We start from the raw sequence: 13,546 nt of genomic DNA, 5'->3' as shown, positions 1-13,546 counted from the left end.
GAGAAGTAACAACTGACACTGTAGAAATACAAAGGATCATGAGAGATTACTATAAACAACTCTATGCCAATAAAATGGACAACCTGGAAGAAATGGACAAATTCTTAGAAAAGCACAACCTTCCAGGACTGAACCAGGAAGAAACAGAAAATATAAACAGACGAATCACACGCACTGAAATTGACACTGTGATTAAAAATCTTCTAACAAACAAAAGCCCAGGACCAGATGGCTTCACAGGCGAATACTATCAAACATTTAGAGAAGAGCTAACACCTATCCTTCTCAAACTCCTCCAAAATATAGCAGAGGGAGGAACACTCCCAAACTCATTCTACGAGGCCACCATCACCCTGATACCAAAGCCAGAAAAGAAACTACAAAAAAAGAAAACTAAAGGCCAATATCACTGATGAACATAGATGCAAAGATCCTCAACAAAATACTAGCAAACAGAATCCAACAGCACATTAAAAGGATCATACACCATGGTCAAGTGGAGTTTATCCCAGGAATGCAAGGATTCTTCAATATATGCAAATCAATGTAATAAACCATATTAACAAATTGAAGGAGAAAACCCATATGATCATCTCAATAGATGCAGAAAAAGCTTTTGACAAATTTCATCACCCGTGTATGATAAAAAACCCTCCAGTAAGTAGGCATAGAGGGAACTTACCTCAACATAATAAAGGCCATATACGACAAACCCACAGCCAGCATCATTCTCAATGATGAAAAACTGAAACCATTTCCTCTAAGATCAGGAACAAGACAATTTTGTCCGCTCTCACCACTATTATTCAACGTTTTGGAACTTTTAGCCACAACAATCAGAGAAGAAAAAGAAATAAAAGGAATCCAAATCAGAAAAGAAGTAAAGCTGTCACTGTTTGTAGATGACATGATTCTATACACAGAGAATTCTAAAGAGGCTACCAGAAAACTACTAGAGCTAATCAATGAATTTGGTAAAGTAGCTGGATACGAAGTTAACATACAGAAATCTCTTGCATTCCTACACACTAATGATGAAAAATCTGAAAGAGAAATTAAGGAAACACTCCCATTTACCACTGCAACAAAAAGAATAAAATACCTAGGAATAAACCTACCTAAGGAGGTAAAAGACCTATACTCAGAAAACTATAAGACACTGATGAAAGAAATCAAAGATGACACAAACAGATGGAGAGATAGACCATGTCCTTGGATTGGAAGAATCAATATTATGAAAATGACTCTACTACCCAAAGCAATCTACAGATTCAGTGCAATCCCTATCAAACTACCAATGGCATTTTCCACAGAACTAGAACAAAAAAAAAAATCTCACAATTTGTATGGAAAGACCCCGAATAGCCAAAGCAATTTGAGAAAGAAAAATGGAGCTGGTGGAATCAGGCTACCTGACTTCAGACTACACTACAAAGCTACAGTAATCCAAACAGTATGGTACTGGCACAAAAACAGAAATATAGATCAATGGAACAGGATACAAAGCCCAGAGATAAAGCCATGGACATATGGTCACCTCATTTTTGATAAAGGAGGCAAGAATATACAATGGAGAAAAGACAGCCTCTTCAATAAGTGGTCCTGGAAAACTGTACAGCTACATGTAAAAGAATGAAATTAGAACACTCCCTAACACCATAAATAAAAATAAAATCAAAATGGATTAAAGACCTAAATGTAAGGCCAGACACTATCAAACTCTTAGAGGAAAACATAGGCAGAACACTCTATGACATAAATCACAGCAAGATCCTTTTTGACCCACCTCCTAGAGAAATGGAAATAAAAACAGAAAGAAACAAATGGGACCTAATGAAACTTAAAAGCTTTTGCACAGCAAAGGAAATCATAAACAAGATGAAAAGACAACCCTCAGAATGGGAGAAAATATTTGCAAATGAAGCAACTGACAAAGGATTAATCTCCAAAATTTATGCAGCTCCGTATTAAAAAAACAAACAACCCAATCCAAAAATGGCCAGAAGGGCTTCCCTGGTGGCGCAGTGGTTGAGAATCTGCCTGCCAACGCAGGGGACACGGGTTGGAGCCCTGGTCTCGGAAGATACCACATGCCGCGGAGCAACTGGGCCCGTGAGCCACAACTACTGAGCCTGTGCATCTGGAGCCTGTGCTCCGCAACAAGAGAGGCCGCGATAGTGAGAGGCCCGCGCATCGCGATGAGGAGTGGTCCCCGCTCGCCGCAACTGGAGAAAGCCCTCGCACAGAAACGAAGACCCAACACAGCCAAAAATAAATAATAAGTAAATAATAAATAAATTAAAAAAAAATGGCCAGAAGACCTAAGTAGACATTTCTCCATAGAAGATAAACAGATTGCCAACAAACACATGAAAGGATGCTCAACATCACTAATCATTAGAGATATGTAAATCAAAACTATAATGAGGTATCACCTTACACCAGTCAGAATGGGTATCATCAAAATATCTACAAACAACAAATGCTGGAGAGGGTATGCAGAAAAGGGAACCCTCTTGCACTGTTGGTGGGAATGTAAATTGATACAGCCACTATGGAGAACGGTATTGGGGTTCCTTAAAAAACTAAAAATAGAACTACCATATGACCCAGCAATCCCACTACGGGGTATATACCCTGAGAAAACCATAATTCAAAAAGAGTCATGTACCGTAACGTTCAGTGCAGCACTATTTACAATAGCCAGGACACGGAAGCAACCTAAGTGTCCATCGACAGATGAATGGGTAAAGAAGATGTGGCACATATATACAATGGAATATTACTCAGTCATAAATGGAAATGAAATTGAGTTATTTGTAGTGAGGTGGATGGACCTAGAGTCTGTCCTACAGAGTGAAGTAAGTCAGAAAGAGAAAAACAAATACCGTATGCTGACACATATATATGGAATCTAAAAAAAAAAAAAAAAGGTCATGAAGAACCTAGGGGCAAGATGGGAATAGAGATGCAGACCTACTAGAGAATGGACTTGAGGACACGGGGAGGGGGAAGGGTAAGCTGGGATGAAGTGAGAGAGTGGTAGTGTATATACGGACATATATACACTACCAAATGTAAAATAGATAGCTAGTGGGAAGCAGTCGCATAGCACAGGGAGATCAGCTCGGTGCTTTGTCACCACCTAGAGGGGTGGGATAAGGAGGGTGGGACGGACACGCAAGAGGGAGGAGATATGGGGATATATGTATATGTATAGTTGATTCAGTTTGTTACAAAGCAGAAACTAACACACCATTGTAAAGCAATTATACTCCAATAAAGATGTTAAAAAATAATAAGCTACAGGGATATATTGTACAACATGGGGGATATAGCCAATATTTTACAATATCTATGAATGGAGTATAACATTTAAAAATTGTACACCTGTAACTTTTATAATATTGTATATCAACCATACTTCAATTAAAAAAACATTTAAAGAAATAACACTTAGACCTCAATTACCCATTTCATACCTAATTTATTTCCATCTGGCTGTTTGGAGTATGCTTAAATATAAGATTCATGAGAAATTAATGATTAGATCAATTTGAGGAAAAATACACTTTTCTTACCCCTGGTGTTTTATTCTGGACTTGTACAAAAGACACATTGGATTGGCAAAGCATTACGCTGAGGAATTGAGGTCAAGTGGAAAGGGGTGATGATTTTCAGAGTATTGGAATCAATGCCATTGCTTTCTTGTAATGGCATTCAGATGGTGTAACAGATGCTGGGGTTGGAGCTATACTTTAAAAAGGGTCCTGTTTGGTGAACAGGTCCGACTTACTGGATGGACGGATGACAATGTTATTAGAAATTGCAGCCCCGCGTTCATTCCTGGCTGTACACTGATAAACGCCTTCATAGGTCTCTGCTTTCCCCTCACTCATGATGTTGACTGTGAGGGTTCCCGAGCCAGACTTCATGGTGACAAGAGGGTCTTTATCTATGTCGAAATGAGTCCCATTTCGGGTCCAGGAGAAACTGCCCAACGCATAAAGGATTAAGCTCGTTTACAGCCCAGAAAAACAGGATTATTTCCTCTCTAACAAATTCCTAGCAATTTTATGGATTTCTAAATAACGATTAGATTTTAGTATTCAGTAAAACAACAATAGGCTCCACACCTAAAATGTTTCATTGAATTATGACTTAGAAAAAAGTGCCAGCCATACATACCAAGGTACATGTCTTCATTAGAACTAACCAAAATCTGACTCAATAAAGAAATCATGCATACAAACTGCCTGTCATCTTTCAAAGAAAACATAGGAAGTAGGTCTCCGAGGCACACTCTCTTAGAGCTTTATTAGCATTTTAATTGTAAACTCCATTGTTCATAGAATTGATAACCTGCCTATAAAGATTTGCTCTGGGCTGAAGTGTAAGAAGAAAGGCCTTCACAAGTACTAACATATGTGTGTGTTTAAAAGTGATCAGACCAGTGTCAAGTTACCAAAATGCAAAGTATGAGTTGGGAGGAGAGGCAACATGAGTTCAATGGTGTTTTAAGTGTCGGTTATTAAAAGTGATCATTGTATATCAAATATATTTTGAGAATTTTTAATTCTAGAGATAATTTTTGTAAATTTCTTAGGAAGTATTTCAAATCGTCAACTGAAAGTCTTCTTTTTCAGTTTTATTTATGTAAAAGACTGCCTTATATAAAAGTCCCAGTGCCCAAGTAATCAAATACTTGATAACTGGTCACAAATCAACAATGGCCATGCTCTTAACAAAAGCATGAATCTCTAAACTTTCCCATGATTTCCAAGCCCTCCTGGATTTCCCTTCCCACTGCTTATCCTTATAGCAGGAGTTGTCACAACTCCTGGGGTAGGGGACAGGGGTGTTGGCTGCTGCTGGCTTATTGTAGGTAGAGGCCAGGGATGCTGCAAAGTATCCCACAATGCACAGGAGAGCTCTTGTCTCCACAGCAAAAAAGTTGCCCAGCCCAAAATATCAACAGAGCTGAGATGGAGAACTCCTGCCTAACAGTTACAGGAGGTACTAATTAAATGTTAAACTAAAAGGGGTGTCATCAAAGGACATCACATTAGGGCCTGAGTGCTCAAGGGTTTCTAATAATATGACAGAAGAGATTGTTTTGAAGCCATCCTTGGATGGAAGTTTTTGGTATACTTTGGTAATTTTTTTCTCCGGTGCCAGTCTGTGATAGATTAATAAGGCTCGTCATAGACAAACTTGGCAATAAAATATTGAGAAAATTTCTCTTCTTTATAACTTAAAAAAATACACATTATCTCTCAAAAATAATGATCTAACTCTCCAGAATTTCCATATACTACGGATCACCCACTAAGGAGCTGTGGGACCTTGGATAGGTTAACCTAGCATTACTGGGCATCAGTTCCCCATCTATAAGATACACTGGTTGGACCAGATAATGTCTAATGTCTCCCCCAACTCTAAAAGGCTGTACAGTGTGCATGCCAAGGTGCATATGGAGAATCCTGAGTGCTGAACACTGCCATGTTTGGAAAACCACTCGGGGCTATTTTATAGACTTGTAGAGAGCTAGGAGAGATCTTCGAAGTTGTCAAGTTCAACTTCTTTATTTTACATTTATCTGTAAACTGAGGCCCATAGAGAAGGAATTTGCCCATGTCAGAAAGCCATCAGAAGGCTCTTTCCACATCTTCCCACAATTTTTTAGCATATCACAGAAAGGTATCAGTATGGAAATGCAACCACCTGGGTTTTTAAGAAGAACCAACAGAATTTAATTAAGCAGAGAGACAAAACAATGAACCTACAAATGATACTTTAATAATATGCAGGACATGAAATTAACTTCAACATGAGTTATCAATGCTTATTATCAGTATTATAACAGCACAAAGCACACCCACCTTGGAGGAGGTTTCCCTTTGGCCTCACACTGGATTACAATATTCTCCCGTGGGTCAATAATGTAATCTTTTGGAGACTGTTGAGTAATGGTTGGAGGTTGTACCACTTAATGGTAGAAAGAAGAACAATGTAAAGAAATAAATCATTTAATATCATAATAGCAATCACTTTTTTCTATATCAAAATCACTTACCCTAGACTACATATGCTCCAAATGTTTTTAGTAATTTCCACTGTGGTGACACACCCCCTCAGCAGATTTTCAGCTAGCTAAAAGACTCCTAAAATTTTGGAGTCAAGGCATAACTCCCTTTTGGTAACTTTGTATGTGCTCATAAAGCCCATTTCCCCACTCTGAAAGTATGGGAAAATAATTACCAATATAAGCTTATATTAAGATAGTTTCATTTCTGATGTAACAATGAGAAATTTCTCTGATAGCTTTGATTCAAATGATGCCTTTCAATGAAATTTAAGTTATGAGGTAAATTTGCATCTTTCTTGGGAAAGAGTTACTGACTTGTAGTTCATTACTGGGCTCGTGTAAATTAATACATTGGTAACGAATATATTTGAGAAGCTAACGTGAAAAAGATGGTTAAAATTAGAGACTTGACATGTCTTATTAGAGCCAGGAGGTAGGTGGCTACTAGGAGCAAAGATAAAACAAACTTCTTTAGAAGAGAAATTGAATTGGGAAGCTCTCTGTTTTAGGAAACAATATTCTCATTTCACTCTTCAAAGTGTTATCTGATCGTTGATTATCAAATTGTAGGGAGAAACTGTTCTGATCTGGAGCAACTGAATCTGAAAAAAGCTGGTACGTGGACATTTGATGTTCAGGTCACTCTAAGATTACCACGTCTTCCTTCTTGTGAAATCAGAATCACAGAGTGTAGAACAGGAAGGGACTGGAGAAATCATCCATTTCAACTTCTTTTGTTGCTCAGAGCAGCAAAATAGCTCGACTAGGAAGGCACAAAGCACAGGAGAGAAGCGAACTCTCCTGGTGGAAGCCACTGCCTTGCACAACTCGAAGGAGAGCTGTTTACACAGACCAGTGGTTCTCAACCAGGGGCCATTTGTCCCCAGCCCTTGGGGGACATCTGGCCACATCCAGAGTCCATTTTGGTTGTCACCACTGGGATGGGGGTGGTCCTGGCATCTGTTGGGTAGAGGCCAGGGATGCTGCTAAACATCTTACAATGTACAGGACATCTTTAACATGTACAGACTTATCTGGATCATTTTTCATATTCTGGATCGTCCCTTTCCTCTCCACCTATGCTCTGTGCTTCCTTTGTGAAACTTCTTCCACCTGTCAATCAAGTATTTCCCAAAGCTTAATAATCGTCCTCAGCTTTTGTCTTTCTTTCCTGTGGTGAATTGTTGCCAGGCCTAAATTGATCATTTCCATGTTCAATGCCTTATAAATCTGTAAACATGGATCTCTCCTCTTGCTTTGTCTGCAGTCTCGGGGCTGTTCACCAGACGTCTCTTACTAAACATCCAAATAACACCTAAAATACAGATAAAAAATGAAACTCATAACTGCCATCATTTATTGTGCACCTATTTACTGCGGGATACTGCACAGCGTCAATTTCAACTCCTTTAGCAAGATCCATCCCTTCCTCGTCCTCCTTAGCCAGCTGCTCTTCCCAGCCTCTAGCACTGTTCACAGGACACTCATTCTTCTAGCCGGCAGTTACCAAAGCTGGTTAACAGTTTGGGCTAGCGGTTAAGAACGAGTCTATTTCTTACCAGCTGTGAGACTTCAAGCACGTTTCTTAACTTCTGTAAGCCCTCGTTTCCATAGAGGAAAAACAGGGTTTAAAAGTAGTATCTACCTCTTGGGGTTGCTGGGAAAATTAAATAAAATAATTTGTGTAAAATTCTTAGTACATTCCAGTCCTATAATGGTTCAGTGATGTTAGCTATAAACATTTTTAATTAGACCAGCTTCACTTTGGAGTGATCCTTCAGGCTTTGGGAGTAGAGAGTTTGGGATGATGGAAAGAAGCCTAGAATTTCCCACTCAGGGACTGGTGGGCGTAGGGGGATTTTTAGGAGTGACTCAGTCCAATTCTTTGTGCTTTTCTGTAAGTGACAGAGGTGCAAGGGTAATGGTTGCAGACCCAGAACTTCTATTCATGTGTCTGTAACAGAGCTGGCTTAGTTGCCACGCATAACTGCTAAGAGTTTACCACCTAGATGTACCTCTTTGAAGCGTGCTTAGGTCAACTGGCAACTAACAAGGGCTTTGAAGTAGTAAGGGGAAAAGGTGGTTTTATATAATTTTCCTGGCTAATCTAATATCAAAGAATTTTTCAAATGCCTGAGAACGACTTTTTTAGGTAGATGACAGACGTTGCCCTACTGTCAGAGGCAGCAGTTATAGATTAGAGCACGCCACTCAGAGATGATGTGAATGGGGGTGCTGTCTTTTGCACACATCAAAACAATTCTCAAATTCTCTAGGCCATTATACTGATGACACTTAGAAACACCAGTCTACCCAGTCCTACAGGTTGAAGAAGTTTGACAGCGAACTCGGGTGAAGCATTTTCATGCACCCACCTCCTATATATACCCAAAGACATGTTTTTATTCCAGCAAGCCTTTAACAGCGTTTAGAACCAGACATTCTCTTCAAATTTTGCGAATTTTCTCACTGAGTTACATCAGATGTGAACAAAGCTCAGAAGTTAGTAGCCCAGAATACTGGTAAAAGAAAGACAGTAATACCTGAGTCTTCAGAATTCATGTAAGGAATAGATTAAACCTGCTTCTTGGAATTTAAATGCAATGATTAGCCACAGTAAACACACACGCTTAAAAAGACGTTAATCACGAAAACAAAATCGTGCGTTTTAATTCACAGCATTCATTCAAAAACAAAGACACAGTCAAATTTTCACACTGCCTGGTAATGACAGAAAGACACTTACAGTCTTCAAGAAGTTTTGCTTTTTCCCCAGCAATATCAGCAGGTGAGTGGGCAAACAGGATTAAAGAAAACCAGGTGTTAGTAATAAGAACGTTAGCACCCTGAAGATAAAAGGGGCATTTGCCTATTTTATTTGACCTAAAAAACCAGTAGAGCAAAGGCGGAGGTTGTGAAGTAGCAAGAGAAAGAGACTCCCATTAAAGGTTTTGTTTATTCCTGAAGCAGACCTTTCTACATCCATATATGGAAGAACAAAAGGGATGCTGTAGGCCAAAAAATGATTCTGCCAGGAATAGGAATGGCTAATTCCATTCCCTACGCCTTGTGCTGGACAAGTAATTACATTCAATTTGAAAAACAGCTGAAATCTACAATTAATCTGAGTTGTCACATACTGTGTTGTGTCTGATCCTATTACCCCAGACATCACTATGCACATGGTGAAAATACCTAACAATGGGACATTGCTACAATGACAGCGCTCCATCCAAGCCAAATCCAACACTGATCTGAGGTTTTTAGATTTCTACGGTTAATCGCCAAGTAGGTAATTGCACTTTTCAGACTGTTAGCATGTTTCTGCTTCAGAATTCCTCAGTCACCCAGGGTTTGCTAGTACCCACCCCAAGGAGCGGCTCATGGAAAGGGGGGATAAGGAAGAGGGGCAGGGAAGAAATGACATTAGCATGCAGTTCACATGATTCTGCTGTGCTGCCTGTCATTACCACTTGCAAAGGTTAATGCAGGAGCACCTGGGTTGCCTGTGACTTTCTTTTCATCATGGTTCTGCTGTTCTCCATTAGCAGCGATAATTGAGTTAGCCGTAGGTGACTGTTTCCCTCTGATTGTAAGACTGAGCAGTCAGATTAAAGGGGAACATATTTAACAGAAGAGAGAACAAAAGCATTTCTCTCAAATGCTCTTTCTTCTACACATCCATTAGGGCAAATGCTTACTTAGGCATTCCAACTCCAATGGGCTTAACCAGTCATATCTCTTTTTTTTTTTTTTTAACTGAAATTAAGGTCACTGAATGAATATCTTTTGAAAAGAAGGAGAATGTTGCATTTTCTTACACTTTAGACTAAAGATGCACAGAAAAGGGAGTCAACAAAGTATGGGGCCAATCACATCTCTTCTTAATTGTCTCCCCACCGGCACTCCCCACTGGACACTTAATTGTCTCCCTCATTGGCAAAAAAAAAAAAAAAAAAAACAACTGACATCCCAACAATAGAATCGCCCCCGGGAAAGTGTACCTTCCTTGTACCTTGGAAAGCTCGCCAAACAGATGTTCTAATCAAGAAGCTAATGGATTTAAAGAGGTCACGCTGATTAGGGATGAAGAATAAACCAATTCTGAAGTACAGTAATCGTCCAGATTTCAAATTCTGCTTTCCGTTGCAGGAAAAGTGACCCGTTGGCTCCTAGCATTATCTTTATTTCTTACAAACAGGCCACCCAGCCCAGGGAGAGTGCAGTATATACAGTACTTTATTCAGGAAAGGGTGGGCTCCTATAGTAGCTGTTACTTGCTCCATTTTAAATAGTAATTTTGCCGAAGACTTGTTTCATTCTCAACATTGACATCTGGGTTTTTTATCACCATTTTAAAAACAAAGACCTCTCACTAGGCTTTCGATAAGATATATTTCCTAGCTCTAAACTCATATTTAAGATCCAAAACTCAAAGGTGAATTTTGCCTTGTCTGAATGCGGAGAAACGAGCCGTGGGTAGTTTGGGGATACAGAGGGGCGTGGGGTTGGCTGAGAGATGATCTTGTCACCCTCAGCATATGAAGAAAGAAGGTGGAGATGTGGGGACAGGATAAACGGGGTGTGTGGGGGGGTCTCTGTGATCATTTTAAAGCGATTCCTATAGTTTTCTTGCGGGACTGCTTCTATAAAGAGTTGCCTGCTAGGAGGATCAGGGTAGCTCACAATTCACTCCTTCTCTGGTCAGCCCCTCCATGGTACACCAAAAGCACCTGAGGGGAGGGAAAGATAATGACAGGGAAGGGACAATATGTCTGCAATTCAATGGCCATTTCTAGGGTCTGATTCTTTATAGACACAGGGTGCTGAAGGTAAAAGCCAGATTAGTTTTGATTTCACTTTTCAGGATCACACGGACATCTCCTCCATCCACACGGTTCAGAGGGATGGTAAATGCCGGGGAGGGTCTGACTCCCGGGCCTAAGAGCTTTCCAACGTTAATACTTACGATCAAGAGGGACTTCCAGGGCACTAATCATCTGGCACAGGAAGAGTATCAGGGGTGCTCTGCCTGCAGATAAGTGCTTCTTTTTCGGCATCATTATTTTAAGCTGCATTAGCTGAACTCCCGCTGAGCCCCACGAGCTGAATTTCCTTTTCTTCTTTCACAAAAGATGTGTGTGCAACGTTTAAATAAGTCTCATGCAGGAAACTGAAAAAGGATAGGAGAAGAATTATAGTGCACTTTTGAAAAAAGGAGGAAATGAAGAGAGGAAGTTGGCAGCACAGAAAATCAGTTCTGTATTATACATGAACTCTAAATGGAACTCTAACTTTTAAATATTTCACTCTGAAGACTGAGAGACTCATTTATTCATAAATCAGCTAAAATTAGGTCAGAAATATTTGTAGGGATGTCAAGCAAAATCTGTCAACTTTGCCACCCTTCTGGTTTTCCCGTTTTAAATATCTGCTTTATACTAGAGGCTACCATGTTCCTAATAGATCAGGAAAACTTGGCTTATAAATCGGTTAGAAGGTGTGCCTTTGAAGGGGAGGCCTAATGGCTTCTCCTTTCTAGAGATTACCGCTGGGAAAGTTCAGGGCATGGTTGCCAATTTGCTTCAAACCCCAAACACTGATTTACCGGTTGAACCACCAAGAATTCTGGCCTTCTCCATCTCCTACCTAGACCGTGGCAACAGCTATGCCTGGGCTCTGAGTTCCAGGTCTTCCTCACTGCAGTCACCCTCCTAAACAGTGTTGATTATTTCTCCTAAGGGTCTTTGGTTAAATACTGGGAGTAGCCCCATGGGACCTAGCCAATTAAAGTTCAATAGATCCTTAAATAAGTAATACAAAAACTTGAATGACCTGGTCTCAATTTATCCTACCAACCTCATTTCCCTCTATTGTCATGTAAGTATTCTTTTTTGCCTGATTGTCTGATTCTGCTTTGCTTTCTTGGGTCAATCCTTCAGTACGCTTTGAATTGTCCTGACTTCTTGCCTCGGTTTATTCTATTCCTTTTACCTGGAATGCCCTCTCCACCCTATTTCCTCAACAATGTCCAATGGGTTTCTTTATAGAGCGTTTACTGGGTTGGCCAAAAAGTTCGTTTGTAACATCTTATGGAAAAACCTGAACGAACTTTTTGGCCAATCCAACATGAGCTGATCACTCAAACTAGAAGGCATTTCACTCTCTGAGAATCTCTGAAATTACGTTTTATTCATCACATATAGTATACAGGTAGATACAGTGATAGACTTTTTTTGGGGTATGCATACTCTCTCTCCTACTCCTTCAGGCAAAGGTTGAGCCTCTCCCATCTTTGTATTCCTCTCCTATCACCTAAGATAGTACGCCTTGCACATGAAAGTACCAAGAGAACATGAGCACACAGAATACAGACCTCTGTCCTACAACAGACCTCTACCTGGAATGACGGGTTTAATCACACCTTCTCATCAATAAAGAGAAGTGTCAGTGACCAATGGCTCTCTTGCGAAGGTAGGGGTGTCATTATTATAAACTAAGATTGTTCTTACGGCTTAATTACTGGTGTAATCGTGTATTTTTAAAATGTCCATCTTTCCCACTGAACTGAAAGCCTCGAAGGGTAGGGACAACATCTTTCCTGTTCCCCATTGTGTCCCCAGAGCTCATCACCGTGCCTGGCACGTGGTAGGGAGTAAATAAATATTGGTAGAAAAAAAGTGAAGGGGGGAAAGGGGAAAGGTGAGGTTGTATTCAGATAGGCACTCTGACCACAGTCTGCCTGTGGCTATGTTTATATTTATACTACTTGGTTTAAAAACCAAACTCTTGTCAATATGGTCAAATCAGTTGGCATATCATGTCTGTGTATGGAAGAGACCTTAAATGTATAAAAGAAAAATGAAACAATGCTGACAACATGTGTTTTGCTAGCAGCTGAGCTCTGATTTGAACCGGATTATAATTATAGTTGGACATTTCTTGCTAAACAAATACAAAAAAATATTCTAAACACAGACATTATACATATATAAATATTATTTTGTGAACGAAACATCCATACTGTGTGGTTTCATTTAAGATCCAGGAAATTTGTCTTCCCATATTATAATATATAAACAATCATGAGCATTAAACATCGAGAGGCCGGTAGAAAAGCTCGCCCAACCATTTCTAACCAAAATATAAACCAGACCGTCTTTCTGTGCGTGCAAAGCAGATCTATACCATTTAATCGAATTTACTTAGGTCTCTCATGATTTTTTTTTTGGTTGAAACGCTAATTGTGAATTTACACATAAGCTTCAAGGAAAATTAACATAAATGGCACAAATGGCACTAAAACAAGTCAATGGTACATACTACACATACTGAGAGAAAACGACAGAACCAAGCACCAAGAAAACAAAAAGCATACCTTTCTGATTTGTGTCAAGCTAACTGAGTTTATTCAATTTAAGTGCCTAGCTTTCTGAAGAGATGCCAGAGAACTAAAAC

General features: G+C 39.7%; 1 protein-coding gene across 24 annotated transcripts in view; it reads right to left on the bottom strand.

The window, feature by feature from the left end:
• NRCAM (neuronal cell adhesion molecule) overlaps positions 1 to 11,166 on the bottom strand; it is a 91,390-nt gene extending 80,224 nt beyond the window's left edge. For 16 of the 24 annotated variants that reach the window (XM_065884427.1, XM_065884428.1, XM_065884430.1 and 13 more), the window contains exons 1-4: positions 11,058 to 11,166; positions 8,835 to 8,852; positions 5,883 to 5,988; positions 3,797 to 3,993 (exon numbers count right to left, since the gene is read on the bottom strand). In XM_065884427.1, the coding sequence (XP_065740499.1) occupies positions 3,797 to 3,993; positions 5,883 to 5,988; positions 8,835 to 8,852; positions 11,058 to 11,166 (430 nt within the window). The remainder of the gene's footprint in view (positions 1 to 3,796; positions 3,994 to 5,882; positions 5,989 to 8,834; positions 8,853 to 11,057) is intronic. The other 8 variants (XM_065884432.1, XM_065884424.1, XM_065884438.1 and 5 more) reach the window with 1 other exon arrangement.
• Positions 11,167 to 13,546: the final 2,380 nt, after the last annotated feature.

Source organism: Phocoena phocoena, chromosome 9, assembly GCF_963924675.1.
Source record: "Phocoena phocoena chromosome 9, mPhoPho1.1, whole genome shotgun sequence".
NCBI classification, from domain to species: Eukaryota; Metazoa; Chordata; class Mammalia; order Artiodactyla; family Phocoenidae; genus Phocoena; species Phocoena phocoena.
The sequence above is the reverse complement of the archived record's forward strand: the minus strand, read 5'-3'. Positions and strand labels throughout refer to the sequence as shown.